This window comes from Acinonyx jubatus, chromosome A2 (genome assembly GCF_027475565.1).
Source record: "Acinonyx jubatus isolate Ajub_Pintada_27869175 chromosome A2, VMU_Ajub_asm_v1.0, whole genome shotgun sequence".
In the NCBI taxonomy this organism is placed as follows: Eukaryota; Metazoa; Chordata; class Mammalia; order Carnivora; family Felidae; genus Acinonyx; species Acinonyx jubatus.
In genome coordinates, this window is record NC_069383.1 from 164,031,098 (window position 1) to 164,048,164 (window position 17,067).

The 17,067-nt window shown below is 56.8% G+C and overlaps 1 protein-coding gene across 1 annotated transcript in view; it reads left to right on the forward strand.

Moving 5' to 3' along the window:
- Nucleotides 1-16,569, forward strand: part of GNG7 (G protein subunit gamma 7) — a 116,782-nt gene extending 100,213 nt beyond the window's left edge. The window contains exons 3-4 of the mRNA XM_027049331.2: nucleotides 10,841-10,959; nucleotides 14,458-16,569. Of these exons, the coding sequence (XP_026905132.1) occupies nucleotides 10,879-10,959; nucleotides 14,458-14,583 (207 nt within the window). The 5' untranslated portion in view covers nucleotides 10,841-10,878 and the 3' untranslated portion in view covers nucleotides 14,584-16,569. The remainder of the gene's footprint in view (nucleotides 1-10,840; nucleotides 10,960-14,457) is intronic.
- The last annotated feature ends 498 nt before the right edge of the window (nucleotides 16,570-17,067 follow it).

Consider the following 17,067-nt stretch of genomic DNA (forward strand, 5'->3'; position numbering starts at 1 on the left):
GTCTAAGATGTTTATGCTGCCTGAGGTTCCAGGACTTCTTGAATCTGTGGCTAAAAGTAGGATTTTGTTCAGTCCTCAGTTTGGGGAGATTGTCATCATCGCTTCGGAGATTGCTTGTGCTCCGTCCTCCCTTCTCCTTCCAGAGTCCTGGTCACATGCGTTAGGCTGTACTGTATCCTCTCCATCTTTCACCTTCTCTTCTGCCTTTCCTTCCCCTCTGTGTCTCTGTGTTTCATCCTGGATGTTTTCCCCTGAACTATCCTCCAGCTCAACCAACTCTCTCCTTCGTTGTCTTTAGTGATACTATTCTTTTACATCGAGTCATTATGTTTCAGATATTGGCATTTTCCACATGTTTACTGAGTCCTTTTTCTATAGTTTCCAGTGTGGCTGAAATTCCAGTCTCACCTATTTATCTTCTTGAATGTAATTAAAACGGTTATTTTTAAAGTTTATTTACTTATTTTGAGAGAGAAAGAGAGAACTCTCTCGCACAAGTGGGGAAGAGGCAGAGAGAAAAGGAAAGAGAGAGAATCCTAAGCAGACTCTGCACCACCATTGCAGAGCCTGATGCGGGGCTTGAACTAATGAATCGTGAGATCATGACCTGAGCTGAAGTCAGACATGTAACTGATTGAGCCACCCAGGTGCCCCTAACACAGTTATTTTAAAGTGTCTCTCAACTACAGTGTCGGGAATCCCTGTGAGTCTGTTTATATTGCCCGTTATTCCTGCTGGATTTTGTTCATGTGGTCTTACCTCCTTGTATGCTTGGTTATTTCTCGTTGTGTGCTAGACATTGTGTTTCAGACTTGTTTGTGAAAATAGTGTGAATTCTAAGATGATGTTGTTTTCCACTGGAGAGGGTTTATGTTTACTCATGCCCAGCATTTAGGGCTGCTAGCAATCTGGGGTCACCTCAGTCCAGTATCAGGGACTGAGTTTATTCAGCACTCGGCTGCAGTCACTGTAAGAGCCCATCTGCTTCCTGTTTACTTGTATCCTTCTGTGTGTAATAAATGCTGGGACCACATAATTTTGCATGATTATTTGGGAAAAAGTTCTTCAAGGCAATGTCACATACAGTAAAAGTGACGGTAAAATTAAGTCCCATCTAAAATACAGTCTAGTTAGAAAATACCGTTCTTTCAAATGTCCAAGGAAAACATACACAACATCTGCCCGTGTTGCTCCCAAACCACCACGTCTGGGCTTTTCTTATACTCAGACTGCAGCACCTTGTTCCCCAGTTTGAACCAAGGGGGAGTTCACCCAGCCCCCTCCACGTGGAGGGCCCTGGATCTCAATCTCTGTATCGCCAGCCTTGCAAGGCTGATAGAAGCATTGTTCAGCCTCTTGGCAGATTTTCCACTCCTGGGCTGCCGTCCTCCCCTAGACCCTGGCTATAAATTCTGCACTGCCCTAATAACCCTGCAGTGCCTTCAAGCAGATTTCTTCTGTGTTTGTCCAGCTTTCCTGACTGCCCTCACGGGAGAGTCTGTCCGTGTCAGTTCACCCACTGTCGTGCAAGCCAAAATCTGCAGATACAGGTTTTTATTCAAAGTCCAAGTGACATTAGGTAGAGGCCATTGACGTGAATTGTCTTGATCTTAGAACCACCAGATGACACACCGGGATCCGTTCTCAGCTTTTAGAACCACCCTCTTATTTCCTAATGGAGGAAGCTAAGACCCGGTTCAGGGCAGAGCTGAGATGTGAACCCACTTCCAGGCGTGCAGTGTGTTTTGCACCTTCAGGAAGGGGTGGCTGCCGTTGTGCCCTTGGACAAGGTGCCGGGAAATCACTCCGCTTCTCCCTGAGACCCAAAAGCTCCAGGGGCTCAGCAGGAGGGCTTTGCAGCTAAGGGTCCACAGGGGCCGGAGCGCTTCTGATCATGCTCAGAATGGCTCAGACATGGCCGGGGCATGACCAGCATCATGGGTTTGGGGCACACAGCAGGGCATAAAAGAACCCAGTCTCACCTTTGCTGTGTGGCCTAGAAGGGACAGGGACATACAAGCATTAGTGGGACAACAGAAAATAGATCATTTCGGGACTCTCCATTTCTGGCTCTCCCCCCGTTGCCATCCACTTCTATTTTTAATATGATCAACTTCACGCTGCCCAGCTCTTCCCCGAGCCTGTGGGCTTTGTGGCACCTGCCCCACCCGGCCCCTGGGCAGCTGAGGGGAGTGGCCACCTCGGAGCAGCAGCTCCGTGGGGAGCGGGATTTCTCAATAGCTTCCAGCAAACCGGCCCTCCCACCTCCGCCGGGCACAGGATGTGCAGGGCACCCTGTCTCTGGCTTCATCTCTGCAGCAGCTGTGTTTATAGTTAGTAGTTGCCACGGTGCCCCAAAGAGGGCCTCCTGGGGCTGCCGGCCTCTGGACGCCCCCATTCCTTGGCCCTGGAACATGGGGACCTGGATGTTTGCTGGGCCAGCCCAGGAAGCGAGTGTCGCTCTAAGCACTGCAGAGTTCGCTGGAGCTCAGAGAGGGGAGGTAACTCCCCCAAGGCCAAACAGCTTTGGGATCTGTGCAGAATTTGGGTCTGCCACCTTCCCCTTGGCTCCCCTTTCTACTTCTCTCCTCTCCAGCACTGGCTTCAAGAGTGTGGTTGGTGGAGTTCAAGGGGCAGCTCGCTCGCCCTGTGTAACTTCTTGTGGTCACAGAGGATCGTCGGATGCTGAGAAAATTAAGCCCCCATTTGAAACAAGGTTCTATTTTCGTTCATTGCCATTTCAGTTCAAACCGAACCATCTCGGTTCCAGAAACACGGTTTGCGTTTTGCCCAGATGAACCTCTTTTAGCTGAAGTTTCTTCTGATAAGGAAGTTCCATAAAGGACTTAGATTCTGCCCCCAGGGGACACAGGGCTGTGTCTGGGGATGTCTGTGGCTGGCACGATGCTGGCCTTGGGTGGCTGGGCCAGGGACTGATCACAGGGAATACCCTGGCCTGGGTGTCCTCGGTGCGGAGGTGAAGAGACCCTGGAGTGGGGTGGGGCGGGGCGGGGGGCCTCCCCAGTGTTGCCCAAGCCGTTTAGGATTTCACAAACACAGAGGGTTCAGCCACCTCGTAGCTTTGCCGACTGGAGCCCCCCCCTTCTCTGCTGACACTCCCACTGCATCTACCCATCAGTCCACCCAGCGAACATTCACGCCAGACCTCATCTGCCCCGTGGGGCTCAGGGCAGCACGGAGCTCCATGAGCAGTTCGGCCCGGTCAGCGATGGTGGCCAGACCTTCCTGGAGGGACGGGCAGTGACAGAAATCCACTCTGCACACAGATGAGTCACGGGAGGACTGGCGAAATCTGAGCAAACGGCCAGCATCGGGGTCTCGGCCTGATGTTGTCCTACGGTCACATGGGATGTCACCATGGGGGGGGGGGCACATGGGACTCTCTGCACTATTTTTGCAGCTACCCGTCTATATGATTATTTCAAAGTACAAACTAATGCAGTGACTTTGGGAACCGTTTGGAAAATGTTTAACTTGTAAGGTTAAACATACACCTGCCAGGGAGCCAGAAATCCCACGCCTGGGGCTCACCCAGGAGGACCCGGCACGTGGACCGCCACAAATCCTGCGTGTGAACATACAGCACGGCGTCTTTCACAATCACCGGACATACCCGTGTCGCCCAGTCGGTGCACGGCCAACAATCCCTGCCCTGACCCCGGGGGGAACACCGCACAGCACTGAAAAGGTGCCCTCGGCACACAACGAACCACAAGGACATTGTGCCGAGTGAACCGAGCCAGAGGCTGGACCGTACGAGTCTGTCTGTAGGCTTCCGGGAAGAGGCGACACGACAGGAACAGAGCAGCTCAGGGGGTGCAGGGGCTGACGACAAACAGAAGCTCCGGGAGGTTCTCAGGGTGACGGGGTCCGCATCTGAATGGTGGTATCGGCTCCGCGACACGACGTGCTTGTGCGACCTCATCGCCTCTGGGCCCAAAAGGACAAATCTCACTGCGTGCAAATTATACCTTCACAGAAGAACATTTCATTGAAGGAAATTATAAAAACAGTCACTAACAGGGGCGCCTGGGTGGCTCCGTCGGTTAAGCGTCCGACTCTTGATTTGGGCCCGGGTCACAATCTCGCAGTTTTGTGGGTACGAGCCCCACGTCGGGCTCTGCACGGACAGTGTGGAGCCTTCTTGGGATTCTCTGTCTCCCTCTCTCTCTGCCCCTCCCCTCTTGCACTGTCTCGGCATCTCTCAAATAAATAAATAAACTTAAAAAAAAAGTCACTAACAAAATTGTCATTTTGAGAGGCACCTGGCTGGCTCAGTCGGTGGAGCATGTGTCTCCTGATCTCAGGGTCGTGAGTTCGAGCCCCAAGTCTACCTTTATCCGCATATATTTTAACACAACGGTAGATGACCGAACATTTGCACTTTGCCATTGTCCCTCTTTGCACACACACCTCCGTGGTGCTCCGCGTTTCTACGGACCGTTTAGAACATTGCATAGTGTTGCACCTGCGAAATGTCCCATTGAATTTGCTGTCGTCCCCCCCCCCCCCCCCGTTGCAGCACGAGGCGTGTGCTTTTGTTCTGAGCCTTCACGGTTACAAACAACGCAGCTGTAAACACCTGTCAGTGTTCCCCTTTTAACTCCTTTGGATAATTTCCCCCTTGGGATAAATGCCCAAGCAGAAGATTTGAGGGGACATCCTTGTAGTCCTCAGTGTCCAGTTTCTGAGGCTGAGACGGGTTCACAAGACCAGAGAGTCTGGAATGAGCGCGTCAGGTGGTGGCCTTTCTCCGGCCTTCTGGCGTCGTGGGAAGACAAAGGGGCAGCTCGAGGTGGCATCCACTGCTCGCCAGGCCGCGTTTTGTTTGCTTTGGTTTTTACCAGTTACACCCCTGCTGACGTGAATTGCCTGAGTGAGCCCTGTGCCACGTCTCCGTGGGACCCTGGCCCAAGTGTTAGTCACATGTTAAAGGGGTCGCCCATCACCTCACTTGTGGCCTCGGCCTTTCCTGGGTCCATGGTCTCGATTTCTAGTTCACGTCTGTCCTGAAGTTCTGAATATTTACATAAGATCAGAGCTGCTGATCCTTCTCCATTCATTCCATGGCTTCCATTGCTGAAAAGTGACTTCTCCATGATTGAGAAGAAACTTTTTCTTTCTTTAAAAAAAAAAAATTTTTTTTTAAGTTTAGCCGTTTACTTATTTATTTATTTAAATTTACTTCCAAGTTAGTTAGCATATAGTGCAATAATGATTTCAGGAGTAGATTCCAGTGAGTCACCCCCTACGTATAACACCCAGTGCTCATCCCAGCGAGTGTCCTCCCTAGTGCCCCTTGCCCACTTAGCCCATCCCCCCAGCCACAACCCCTCCGGCAACTCTGTTCTCTGTATTTAAGGGTCTCTTAGTGTTTGTCCCCCTCCCTGCTTTTATATTATTTTTGGTTCCCTTCCCTTATGTTCATCTGTTTTGTCTCTTAAAGTCCTCATGTGAGTGAAGTCATACGATTTTTGTCTTTCTCTGACTAATTTCACTTCGCATAATCCCCTCCGGTTCCATCCACGTAGTTGCAAATGGCAAGATTTCATTCTTTTTGATTGCCGAGTAATACCCCATTGTATATATAGACCACATCTTCTTTATCCATTCATCCATCGATGGACATTTGGACTCTGGGTGGGGGTGGGGGGACGCCTGGGTGGCTCAGTCATTTTAGCGTCTGACTCTTGGTTTCGGCTCAGGTCAAGTTCTCACGGTTGGAGTTCAAGTCCCACATGGGCCTCCATATTGACAGTGCAGAGCCTGCTTGGGACTCTCTCTCTCCCTCTCTCTCCGCCCCTAGGGAGCAGGGAGAGAGACAATCAAAAGCAGGTTCCACGCTGTTAGCGCAGAGCCCAACGCGGAGCTTGAACTCACAAACCGTGAGATCATGACCTGAGCCAAAACCAAGAGTCGGATGCTAAACTGACTGAGCCCCCAGGCATCCCAAGAACAAATATTCACTAGTTTGTGTTTATTTTCTTTCTTATTCTATGGCTGTTTATATGGAACCTCTTTGGATGTGAATAAAGGTCTGATCTAATCCAGTGGTTCTCTCCCAGGGGCCGCTCTGCCCTCAGGGGACACCGGGCAGTGTCTGGGGACATCTGAGGTTGTCACACAGGGGGGAGGGGGCGCTGGCACTGAGGGAGTGGGGCCACAGATGTTGCTCGGGCCACACAGCATCCAGGACACCCCAGAGAGAACAGCCCAGCCCAGTGTCCAAAGTGCCAGGGGGGCAGAGACCCCACCCTAAACTGTTTCCCCATTTTACCTTATTTGCGCCCACCATGGAAGAAATACTGCCCGTCCCCAGGGTTGTCTAATCCTTATGTGCACTGGAAGGTCAGATCTGTCTGGGGGTCACTGCCCCCCCTTTCTAGTTACCTCTGCTTCACGATATACCCCAGGGCAGGGGGGGGCATCCATTGTCCTTGCCTTTCACACATTTGCTCATGTGATTCTTCTGCAGGAGCCCCCCCCAAACCTGGCATGGCTTCCTGGCCCTCGACTCAGATCCCAGGCAGGGCCTGGTGACATCCCTTAAGGCTCTGGTTTTAGGTAAACTTCACCCCAGGTTCCCCTGGACCCTCAGCAGGGGCAGAACCGGGAGTCAGCACGGTGACCGGCTGCCCCCAGCTTGCCACGGCTCTGCCACGGCTCCTGGGGGCCCCCTGCGGCTCTGCTGGCCCAGGCAGGTCCGGCCAGGTCGGGCGCCTGGTGCCATCACGTGCTTCCTGTGTTGCGGCGACGGGTGAGGAATGTTCCCTGGGCTGACTCAGCGTAGCTGCCTGGTCTCCCGGGGCCACGGCTGGGCCGTGAGTCAGTGACGGACTATGACACCAGCCAGGAGGAGGCTGGTGTCTGCTGCACGGGCTGGTGGTGACACAGCCAGTGTCTGTTCCTAGCATCTCCGCACACTCACGCACACACACACACACACACACACACACACGTGCTCACCCATACACTCACATGTACACTTGTACGCCCACACACACGCGTGTGCATGCAGTATACATACACACCGACACGCACACGTATAAACACATCTCGCACGATGCACATTATGACATACAGACATGCACACATATACTCACGTAAGTACACACACGCCCACGCCCACACATACATGCTCGTGCACGCACACGCACGCACACGTCTATGCGCAGACGTGCACATGCACTCACGCGTGTGTATACACACGTGCACACAAGTGCCCCGAACATTCACACACACTCCTGCACACAAGTTCGTGTATATGCACACGCACGCACACCCCCAGCGCAGCCATCTCGGCCGTTCTCTGGGGCCTGGGTCATAACCCAGCCCAGAGGCAGCCTCTCGGGACATTGGGCCTGGAACAGAAAGCCAGCCACTCGGGGGCTTCACACTTCGGAGAGAGGCCACAGTTGGGGGTGGCCACGCGGTGCAGGGGTCCTAGAGTCCTGGCGGACACTTCTGAGTGTGGATGCTGAGCAGGATTCCCCGGCCTTCCAAGGAAAACAGGCCATGGGGCCAGCCTGTTTGTTCTCCATTCGCATCTATATTTAGCGCTGAGTAATTTAGATATTTTTAAGCCCAACCAAGGGCAGCTTTCCCTGAGTTGGATGTTTTGTGGCTGCTTTGAAGCTCTCTGCTGAATCAGAGCCCTCTGGAAACCCACACGTGGGCTCTGTGCTCCCAGAACAGACACACTCAGGCCTTTTCTGACCCAAAGCGGGGCTGGATGTCTGCCGGGAGGGACGGGGAGCCAGGCAGTGTGGAAGGATTTTTTTTTTTTTTCTAATTGAGACTTGTACGGAGGTCACCGTAGATTCATGTGCAGTTATAACAAACCAGAGAAGCATTCCACGTATCGTTCACTCTGTTTTTCCCGACGGTAACATTCTGTGGAAGTGTGACCAGCACCACGAAAAGCCCCTCCCGACAAGGCCTCCACCCCCAACCTCAGCAACCATGAACCTGTCCCCCATCCTGACGACAATTTTGTCTTCTCAAAAACGGTGTGTAAATGGTGTATAAACACAGACCATGTAACCTTTGGGGATTGGCTTTTGTCATGCAATATAACTGCCTGGAGATCTCCCGAAAGTGTTGTGTCAACCCTCCTTTTTTTTTTTTTTTTAATCATTATTGCTAAGTAGGAAATGTTTTGAAAATCCCAAGCCTGCCTTTGCTGTTCTGTGGCCGTAGTGGCCACCAGGCAGACAGCGCAAGCTGCATCCTGACGGAGGACGGGGTGCCCTCTGCTCCCTGGCGGGGCGTCTTCCCAGACCCCCGACCTTGGGCGTGACGCCCGGACAGGTCCTCCTGGGAACTTTCCCAGCCTGAACGCTGCAGACACTGGGCCGTTCTCGGGGGGCGTCCCGGGCACTGTGGGAGCTGAGCGCGGTCCTCGACCACACCCACTCGGTGCCAGGATTCCCCCAGTCCTGATGACCAGAGACGTCCCCAGACAGGGCCCCATGTCCCCTGGGGGCAGCATCGCTCGTTAGAACGACGATACTAGAGCTCACTAAATGAAGGCTGTGGGAAGAGTAGAATTTTCCCTGCTGTAAGGAAGAGGAAAAAATGTGCACCGCCGAATTGTAAGAATAAATTAACACCACCCATATACTGCTGGTGTGGATGTAAAATGGTGCAGCCGCCCTGGAAAACGGCTCGGCACTTTCCTTAAAAATTGAACATGCAAATTACATCCCTCAGCGTTTATCTCAGAGAAATATATAGACTTGTGTTTGCACAGAAATTTGCACGCCCTTGTGGCAGCCGTACGTGATGGCCAGAAACTGGAATCGGCAGGTGCACCGCCGAGCCGGGGCCGGTCCACGCGGGGAACGCCGCTCAGCAGTGACCTCGTGGCGCGCGCAACAGGCTGGGCGCATCTCCACAGGATTAAGCGCAGTGGGGAAAAATCCCAAAAGGTTATGTGCCCTGTGGTTCCACACGTGCAACGGTCCCGAATCGGTGGCAGCTTCGGAAAGGAAAACGTCATCGGAGGTCGCGGAGAGTGGGGGGCGGGGAGGGGCGGGGACAGAACCGCCCTGAGGCTTCCGTGCATGCGCGTCATGCTGACCGCGGGTTTTGCAAGGTGTTTCCAGAGGGGAAACCGTGCATAGGGTACTCACGTCTCCGCCCTTTCCTACCACTGCATGTGACTCCCCAGGCACCTCAAAAATTTTAATTGAATTAAAAATAAATTAATAAAAATGTTTTCGGAAAGAAAAAAGATCACCCCCTCCCCCAAACAATAGCGAAGCGGGAATCATTGGCGCCATAAAGGGTTGGTTTTCTCAGTGGGCGAGCAGGTGGGGAGCCACTCTGACGGGCCCTGAACACCCAAGTCCTGAAGGTGCGGGGAGGCGGGGCGGGGAGCAAGCAGACCACTGGGAGTTAGCTGCTCAATAAAAGCAGCAAATACCCCACCACCACCCCCTCCACGGAGCAGCGGTCCTGGGAAAATTAGTGGAAGGGCTACTTGGGATTTGGGAAGAGGGTTTATCTGGAATCATTTGCCTGTGCTAAATGGGCTACTCTGAGCACACCATCCACACTCAAAGACACTGCAGGGGGAGTGAATACAGCCCCCACCCCAATTCATTTCCACCAGATCCTCAGCATGGGGCCTTAAGTGGAAATAGGGGCTTTGTAGATGCAATTAGTTAAGGAAAAGTCATACGGATTAGTGTCCTTAGAAGAAAGCCATGTGAGGACAAGGCAGAGATTGAGTGATGTGGCCACGCCAGGGACCGCTGGCCACACCAGCCACTGGAAGAGGCAGGAAGGACCCTCCCTGGGCCCTCCAGGGGGAGCGCAGCCCTGCCCCACCTGGATCTTTGACATGTGGCCTCCAGAATGTGGGAGAACAATTTCCTGCTGTTTTCCATACCCCAGCCTGTGGTCATTTGTCCCGACCACCCCAGCACATCAGAAAGCTCTGGAAAACCCTGCAAAACCAAGTGGGCTCCCTGCACCGCCCCCCCCGCTGCCCCCAGAAGCCTCTCCTGGGCCAGAAGCGGGAGCCAGAACTTCTCGCTCCTGCGGAGAGCCCCGGGAAGCCTTCTGTGGGAGCCCAGGTCACTCCGCGTGGCTGTGTCCCAAGGACAGCCAGATCTGGGGTGGGAAGCCAGAACTGGGCACTGACAGCCACGGCCTCCCCCTGCGTACCACCACCCTTAGCTTGGTTCTCAGGGCAGTGACTGGTGCATGGTGGGCCCCCCTGGGGTGGTTTGTGGGGCAAATTAGCCCGTGGATGAAGGAAGTGATGCCAGACCCAGGACCCACGGCACATAGATGCTGCCCAGGTGACCCACCTTGGTCCAGAGCCAAGGTCTCACCCAGACGACTCTGCCCCCCAGGGAACTCAGGCCATGTCTGGGCACATCTGTGGCCATCACCACTGGGACGTCCTGGCATCGAAGGGTGGGGCTGGGAACGTCCCCAGAACGCCCCCGGAGAGTGACCCTGCCCAGTGTCAGTGGTGCCGGGGGGCCTGGAGTGAGGCAGGGATCAGAGAGAGTGTCCCTTGAGGCCCTCATTCCAAGCCAACCACGAGCGGACTCTGTGGTCTGGTGAACCATCCGGAGACCCTGGGTGGTCTCAACCAGGGAGCACTTACCCCCGACCAGCCCAGGGGGACTGTGGGAGATGGCTCCACTAGTCCTCCCACTGCCCCCACCCCGACCTGGGCACACGGGCGCCACGGCTCAGGTGGGGCACCAGGAGGCCCTGAGGCTTCCGGAAGGGGCGTCCTGCCTCTCTGTCCCCGTGGGGCCTCAGCAGCCAGTTCACATCCTGTCTGCTTCCCCTGCAGCCCTCTGGACGACAGGGGCCCGGAGCTGATGGCAGACAATGTCAGCCACTAACAACATAGCCCAGGCCCGGAAGCTGGTGGAACAGCTCCGCATCGAAGCCGGGATCGAGCGCATCAAGGTGAGCCTGGCAGGCGGGCGGGCAGAGGGGCCGAGAAGGGAGGAGACCCTGCAAGGAGGCCCGGTTCAGGAGGGGGGGCTTTCTTCCAACTGTGCCCCTTGCTGTGTGAATTTGGGCCACTCACTAACCTCTCTGAGCCCCAGAATCCTCAATGGGAAGACACAGCTGACACAGAACCTGTGTCATGGGCTGTTGCGGGCATCCCATGTGCCGCAGAGCTTTGTCAGTGCCGTGGGACCAGAGGCAGGGCTGAGCCCGCCCCCAGCCCTCAGGGCCCTTCCCCACTCCACCCCACCCCCTGCCCCCGAGAGCCCTAGGCCGCCAGCATGAGGCAGGCACTTGCCCATGGGCTCTGTCTGGCTCCCTGGTGCAACAGACACAGACAGAAGGTAGAGACTTGGTCCAGAGACGGCAGGACCCAGGGCCCTTGGCCGTCTACGTTCTTCACTAATGCCTCGTTTGAATTTTTTTGAAATAAGCGTGTTTGTTTTTTATACTAAAAAAAGAAAAGGGACAAGTAGTTCCTGTGCACAGACACTTAACCCATCAGGGACCAGAGACCCGAAACAAAGTAGCTCCTCAGACAGACCTGTTCTTTTTCCTAATAATTTGCATAACATGAAGTTAACTGTTTCTTTTAAAGGGCACTGACAGTTTGGTAGCTTTTAGTACATTCACAGAGTTGTGCAAGCATCATTGCAGAACATTCTAGCAGCCCAAAGGGAAATCCTGTCCCCGCCAGCTGTTACCTCCACCCCTTCCCCAGCCCCCAGCCCCCAGCCCCCATGAGCCCTCTTTCCATCCGTGGATGACCCTGTGCTGGACGTCTCACACACACAGACTCACACCCCGTGTGGCCTCTCGTGTCTGGTTCCCTCCCTGAACGTCGTGTGTTCAGGGTCGGTCCACAGGGCGGCGGGGGTGGGCGCTTCGCTCCGGCTTGAGGCTGCGGACGTGCGCGTGCGCGGTGGACACGTTGTGTTTAATATAGGTGAATTTTAAGTCCACAAGGGGACATCAGGACGACATCCAGGGTTCACGGATTTCTCCCATAAACATGGCAGGGGCCAGCCATGCAGTCGTGGCCTCTTACATGAAAAAGGTGACTGATTCTTTTCAAAGTCACCTGCTCATCAAACCCATGTCTTTGCAAAGGAGGTCGAGGCACCTCCAATCATGGTCTCGTGCCCCAGGCCCCAGCTAGTGAGTGACCGGAAGTTTCCCCGTAGAAGACCCGGGTGGTTCCCGTGTCTGCAGCGGCCCTGCTTCAGCTGCCCCCTGGATCAGTCAGGGCTGTCCAGAGAAACAGAGCCAACAGGATGTGTATAGAGGGAACGAGAGGTATTCAGGAATTGGCTCACAGAACCGTGGAGGCTGGCGAATCCAGGGCAGACTGGAGACTCAGGGCAGAGCTGATGCTGCAGCTCGAGTCCCCAAGGCTGCCGGGAGGCAGAATTCCTGGTCTCTGAAGGCCTTCAACTGATTGCATGTGGCCCACCCACATTTACAGGGTCATATGCTCTACTCAGAGTCAGCCAATTTAAATGTTAATCTCAGATTAAAATGACCTTCCCAGTGACATCTAGACTGGTGTTTGGCCAAGTACTTGGATACCGTGGCCTGGCCAAGTGGACATATAAAATCAAACATCAACCCCACGGATCTCTTCAGACTTTGATTTTCTGAGCACCCGCCATTCCCTGGTCTCTGGCGGCAGATGGGCTCCCGCAGACTCATACCTGACTGACATCCCTCAGTGGAAGGACATGCACAGCAGTGCTAGGTGGAAAGGCAGGGCTGCTCCAGCCCCCCAGGTTGTGGGGGGGGGCCTCCCCCGAGGTGTCTGAATGTTCCAGAACCCTGAGCATTCAAAGGATTCATTCGGGCTGGAAAGAGAGAAAGCCTCAGTCAAAGCAGCCTCACTCTGGTGAGCCGGTGCGGCCACAGCCCTGATGGAGAGCGTGATTCACCAGCCTGTTTGATGTTGGGCTGGGCCCTTCCGCCCCCCCCAGGCCCCCCCATCCCCTCCTACCCCTGTCCCGCCTGAGGCTGTGCACCCCCAAATCTGTGGCCAGAACCTTGAACGTCGGTACGCCTGAAAGGCCGGGGGAGCCAGCGCCTGGCAAGTGGCAGCGTGGCGGGCATGGGGGCGGCCCCGGCACTCAGGGCAGAGCCTTCCTGTGGATGCCAGGGTGTCAGCGGGGGCCACATGCCGGAGCCACAACATCAGTTATTTCCAGGGTCCGGAAGCTATTCTGGTTGTTTCCGAGAGTTGCTTTCCAAATACAACTCTAGAAACCAAGCTCCTTTGGCTCATCCGAGGCAGGCCTGGGAGTGGCCAGCATGCTCAGGACAGTGGCAATTGTCACTGCATGTGGGTAGCAGTGTCCCCGCGGTGAACCCAGAGGCCGGCCTGGAGACCTGGCAGCACAGGGAACAAGGTCGGGCGGCCTTGGCTTGTGGGGTGCAGGGTCCAGGGGGCAGAGGCGCCACCCCGCCGGCAGACCTGAGGGGAGTTCTCAAAGCCTCCCTCACCCCTGCCTAGTCTCGCCCGCTCACACCCACATGGCTGCTCCTTTGTCACCTTGCAGGTGGGAAGGCAGGGGGCCGAACCGTGCTGGCTGTTCCTGCAGCACAGAGGAGACCAGGACCCCTTCACCCAGCACCCAGCCCCCAGCCCTGCCCGGGTGAGCGGAGTGGGGTGGCACCCTCTGCTGTGACCCCACCAGCCCCCCAGATCCCTGGGCCCCAGCCAGCTCGGGCTGCCAGAGATGCAATGTGGAAGGGACTGTGTGGTGGCCCCTCCGATGTGGACAGGCTCTTCCAGAGCCGCCCGGACTGGGGTGCGGGGGGGGGGAGGAGTGGACCTTGGACTAAATCCTAAAGAGGGCTCTGTCTCTCCCTGACCTTCTGTCCAAAGTCTGGGCAGCTCCTGCCGAGGGACCCAGTCCCTTCTTTAATCTTTTTTAAATTGTGGTAGAACACACATAACTTAAAACCTACCATTAGTGATCACACACACGCAGAGTTGTGCAACCACCACCTTTGTCTAGTTCCAGAACATTCCATCACACCAAAAACTAACCCGGGCCTCATCAGCCATCACCCCTCCCCCAGCGCCTGGCCCCCCACCAGCCCCCTTCCTGTCCCCGGATGAGCCCGTTATGGACGTTTCACACACGTGGACTCACACCCCGTGTGGCCTCTCGTGTCTGGTTCCCTCCCCGAGCGTTGTGTGTTCGGGGTCCCAACGCGGGGCGGCAGGCGTGGGGCCTCTCGCTCCTGCTCTCGGCTGAGTGTTGTGCGCGTGCGCGGTGGACACGGTCATCCGTGCGCGCGTGTACGTGCGCGGTGGACACGGTCGCGCGTGCGCGGTGGACACTGTGTGTATCCGCTCACCTGCGGGTGCTCCTGGGTTGTTCCCCGCCATGTTGGCAGTGGACGTGGCCATGGCCGCCCGCCTGACCTCTCCTCTCCCGTCCTTGTGCCCACGCACAGGTGTCCAAAGCCTCATCGGAACTCATGAGCTACTGCGAGCAGCACGCCCGGAATGACCCCCTGCTGGTCGGAGTCCCCGCGTCCGAGAACCCTTTTAAGGACAAGAAGCCCTGTATTATTCTGTAGCGTTGTCCCTCCGTGTGTCCCTGCCTGTGTCTCTCGCTCCGCTAGGGCGTCTGCACCACGCACTCCGGCAACACCTCTCATGTCCCCAAACCTCCAGTTCCGGAAGGAACGCGAGCCGCTGCCTCCACGGATGGGGTAAACTCCTCTCCCGGCCCGGCCAGAAGATGACGCTGGGGCCGCGGCCACTTCCCATCAGGAGTAACAGAGATCCCGAGTGACGTGGTAACAATTTTCGGAAACTCTGGGTTGCCGGGGGGCTGCGGTCCAGAGCCCGGCCGTGCCGCGAGAAGGGAAGAAGGACTGGCCGCTGGCCCCGGGCGCCCCGGCGGGTGGCCAGTCTCACCCGCTGGGCCGTTTGTGAAACACTTGGCCAGGTCCCTGCTGCCTTGCTCTTTTTCTTCTCCTAAGCAGAGGAAAATTGGGTGGTGGGGGCGGGTCATGGGAAACTTCTTTGGAAACTGGTCTCCTTTTCAGTTAAGCGATTGTTATTCCGCAGCGCTGGGCCCAGAGCTGGGGGGCTGAGCCTGCAGCTGACGGTTGTGTAAAATGCATCCAGGGAATTTAGGGGCCGGGAAGGGGGCTTTGTCTGTGACGTGCACCCCGCGCAGCCCAGTGTCGCCCTGCTGTGTGGCATGTGTGCGGCCTCTATACGGCATGCACCACCCAACAGCCAGGCCGTGGCCCCCCGCCCTTTCCTGGGATCCCATCCATCCCACAAAGGGATTCTCCGCAACTTGTCCCGCTCACCGGAATGGCCGGCGGCGTTCCGTCTGGTGTTGAGCACGAAACGTCGACGTGGGCCGTGGTCACACCTGGCTCTCCCGGGTTGTTGTGTCGTGTTGTGTTTTTTTCCACTTTAGCGCATCGCTATGGCCATTTTGCAAACAGAAATGCAGCCAGAGGAGGCCCTTCCTGGGGGGGCCAAAAGGTGTTAGGTGACCAGAAGGAGCCGCAGGGCCTCACCCATGTGACTCCTCGCCCTTCCCTTCCCTTCCCTGCAGTGGTTCGTCTTTAGTCCCTTGGCCTCTAGTACGACCCGGGCAGTTGAAGGAGCCGGAGGTACAGGGAGGGCACAGGGCACACCCGTCCCCACACCCCCACCCCCCCGCCCCGCACCAGGACAGGCCTCACCCCAGGGCCTCGTGCCGACCTCCATGCTCCTGCCCCCACTCAGCCCCCTGCTAGTGCCAAGGCCCAGATCCCACCAACGCTACGCTCAGGGGGACGGGGGATGTGTGCACGGGCTGGCGGGTGACTTCCCCCGGTGTGCGGGCTGTAGGCCCGGCCTCGCTCCCCGGCTCCCAGCTCTCTCCGGCCGGTCCGGGAGCACCAGGGGCTTTGGGGAGCCCAGCCTCTCCAAACCTGCGGTTGGATGGGGAAGCCTTGGCCGCCTTTCACTGGGCAGGGAGCCAGAGGGGGGACTGTCCCCCACAGAGCAGCAAGAGGGAACAAAACCCGTTCCCCCCCCGGGGAGGCCAGGGCGCAGCAGGATCTACCCAGAGACTGGGGGTGGGGGCGGCTGGCAGGGCGAGGCCTGTCCAGGCCACTTCTGTGCAAGAAGCCTTAATCCCTGGGGCCCAACCTTCCCCTGCGTCCCCACTGTCCTGGTCTAATGCTCTGGCCGTGGGGCCCCACCCCAGCGGCCCCCCAGAGAGGCCAGCGGGAGGGGAGGCGAGGTGAAACCCAGGAGCCCGGCTGAGGGCCGAGCGGTTGAACCGAGTCCGGCAGCCACAGCGCCCCGCCCAGCCCTGAAGTGAACCTAGGTCAGAGCCCCCCGGGGCTGAGGGGTCTGAGTAAACTAGGCCCAGAGAGGGTGAGGATGGGCCGTACCCCCCGCCCCCATCCTGCCCCAGGAGCCCCAGCCTCGGCCCAGGGAGGTGGCCGTCACAGGAGCCCCACCATGGGTGTCTTTCTGAGTGAGAAAAACCCTTCCTTTTGCCTTCTCAAGTAAATCTCCTCCGTGTCTGTAGTGTAGACCTGGAGGGCATGTGCATACGACCACCTGTGCTTCCCAGGCCAGTGTCCTGCGTGAACACGTGTGCAGGGCTCTGCGGGAGCTGGCAGGTGGCAGCCCGCATTTCAGCCACATCAAGAGGGGGCATTAAGGGCACGCCCCCCCCCCCAAAATAAACAGGGGCGGGAGACACAGGGTTTCCCTTTCTTTAGCCTGCCTGGGTGTCCCCCGGGGCTGACAGCTGGGGCGCCTTCCCTCCCCTCCCCTCCCCCACTCCAGGAAGGAGCTAGAAGGCACACCCCTCCCCACAGTGGTCCCCCAGGCCAAGAATTAAGTGGCTGGGTGGTGGTGACCTCTGGCCCCCAGGGATGTGCGGTCCTTCTTCCTGTGACCCTGGCTGACCCCCTCCATGTCCGGGCGCTGGACCTCCAGGCAGCTCATCCGTGTCTGTGGGGCCCCAGCCCCACCGAGCTCTGGGGGCAGGAAAAGGCCACCAGCCCACCCCGAGGGCGAGTGACCAGGAGCAACTT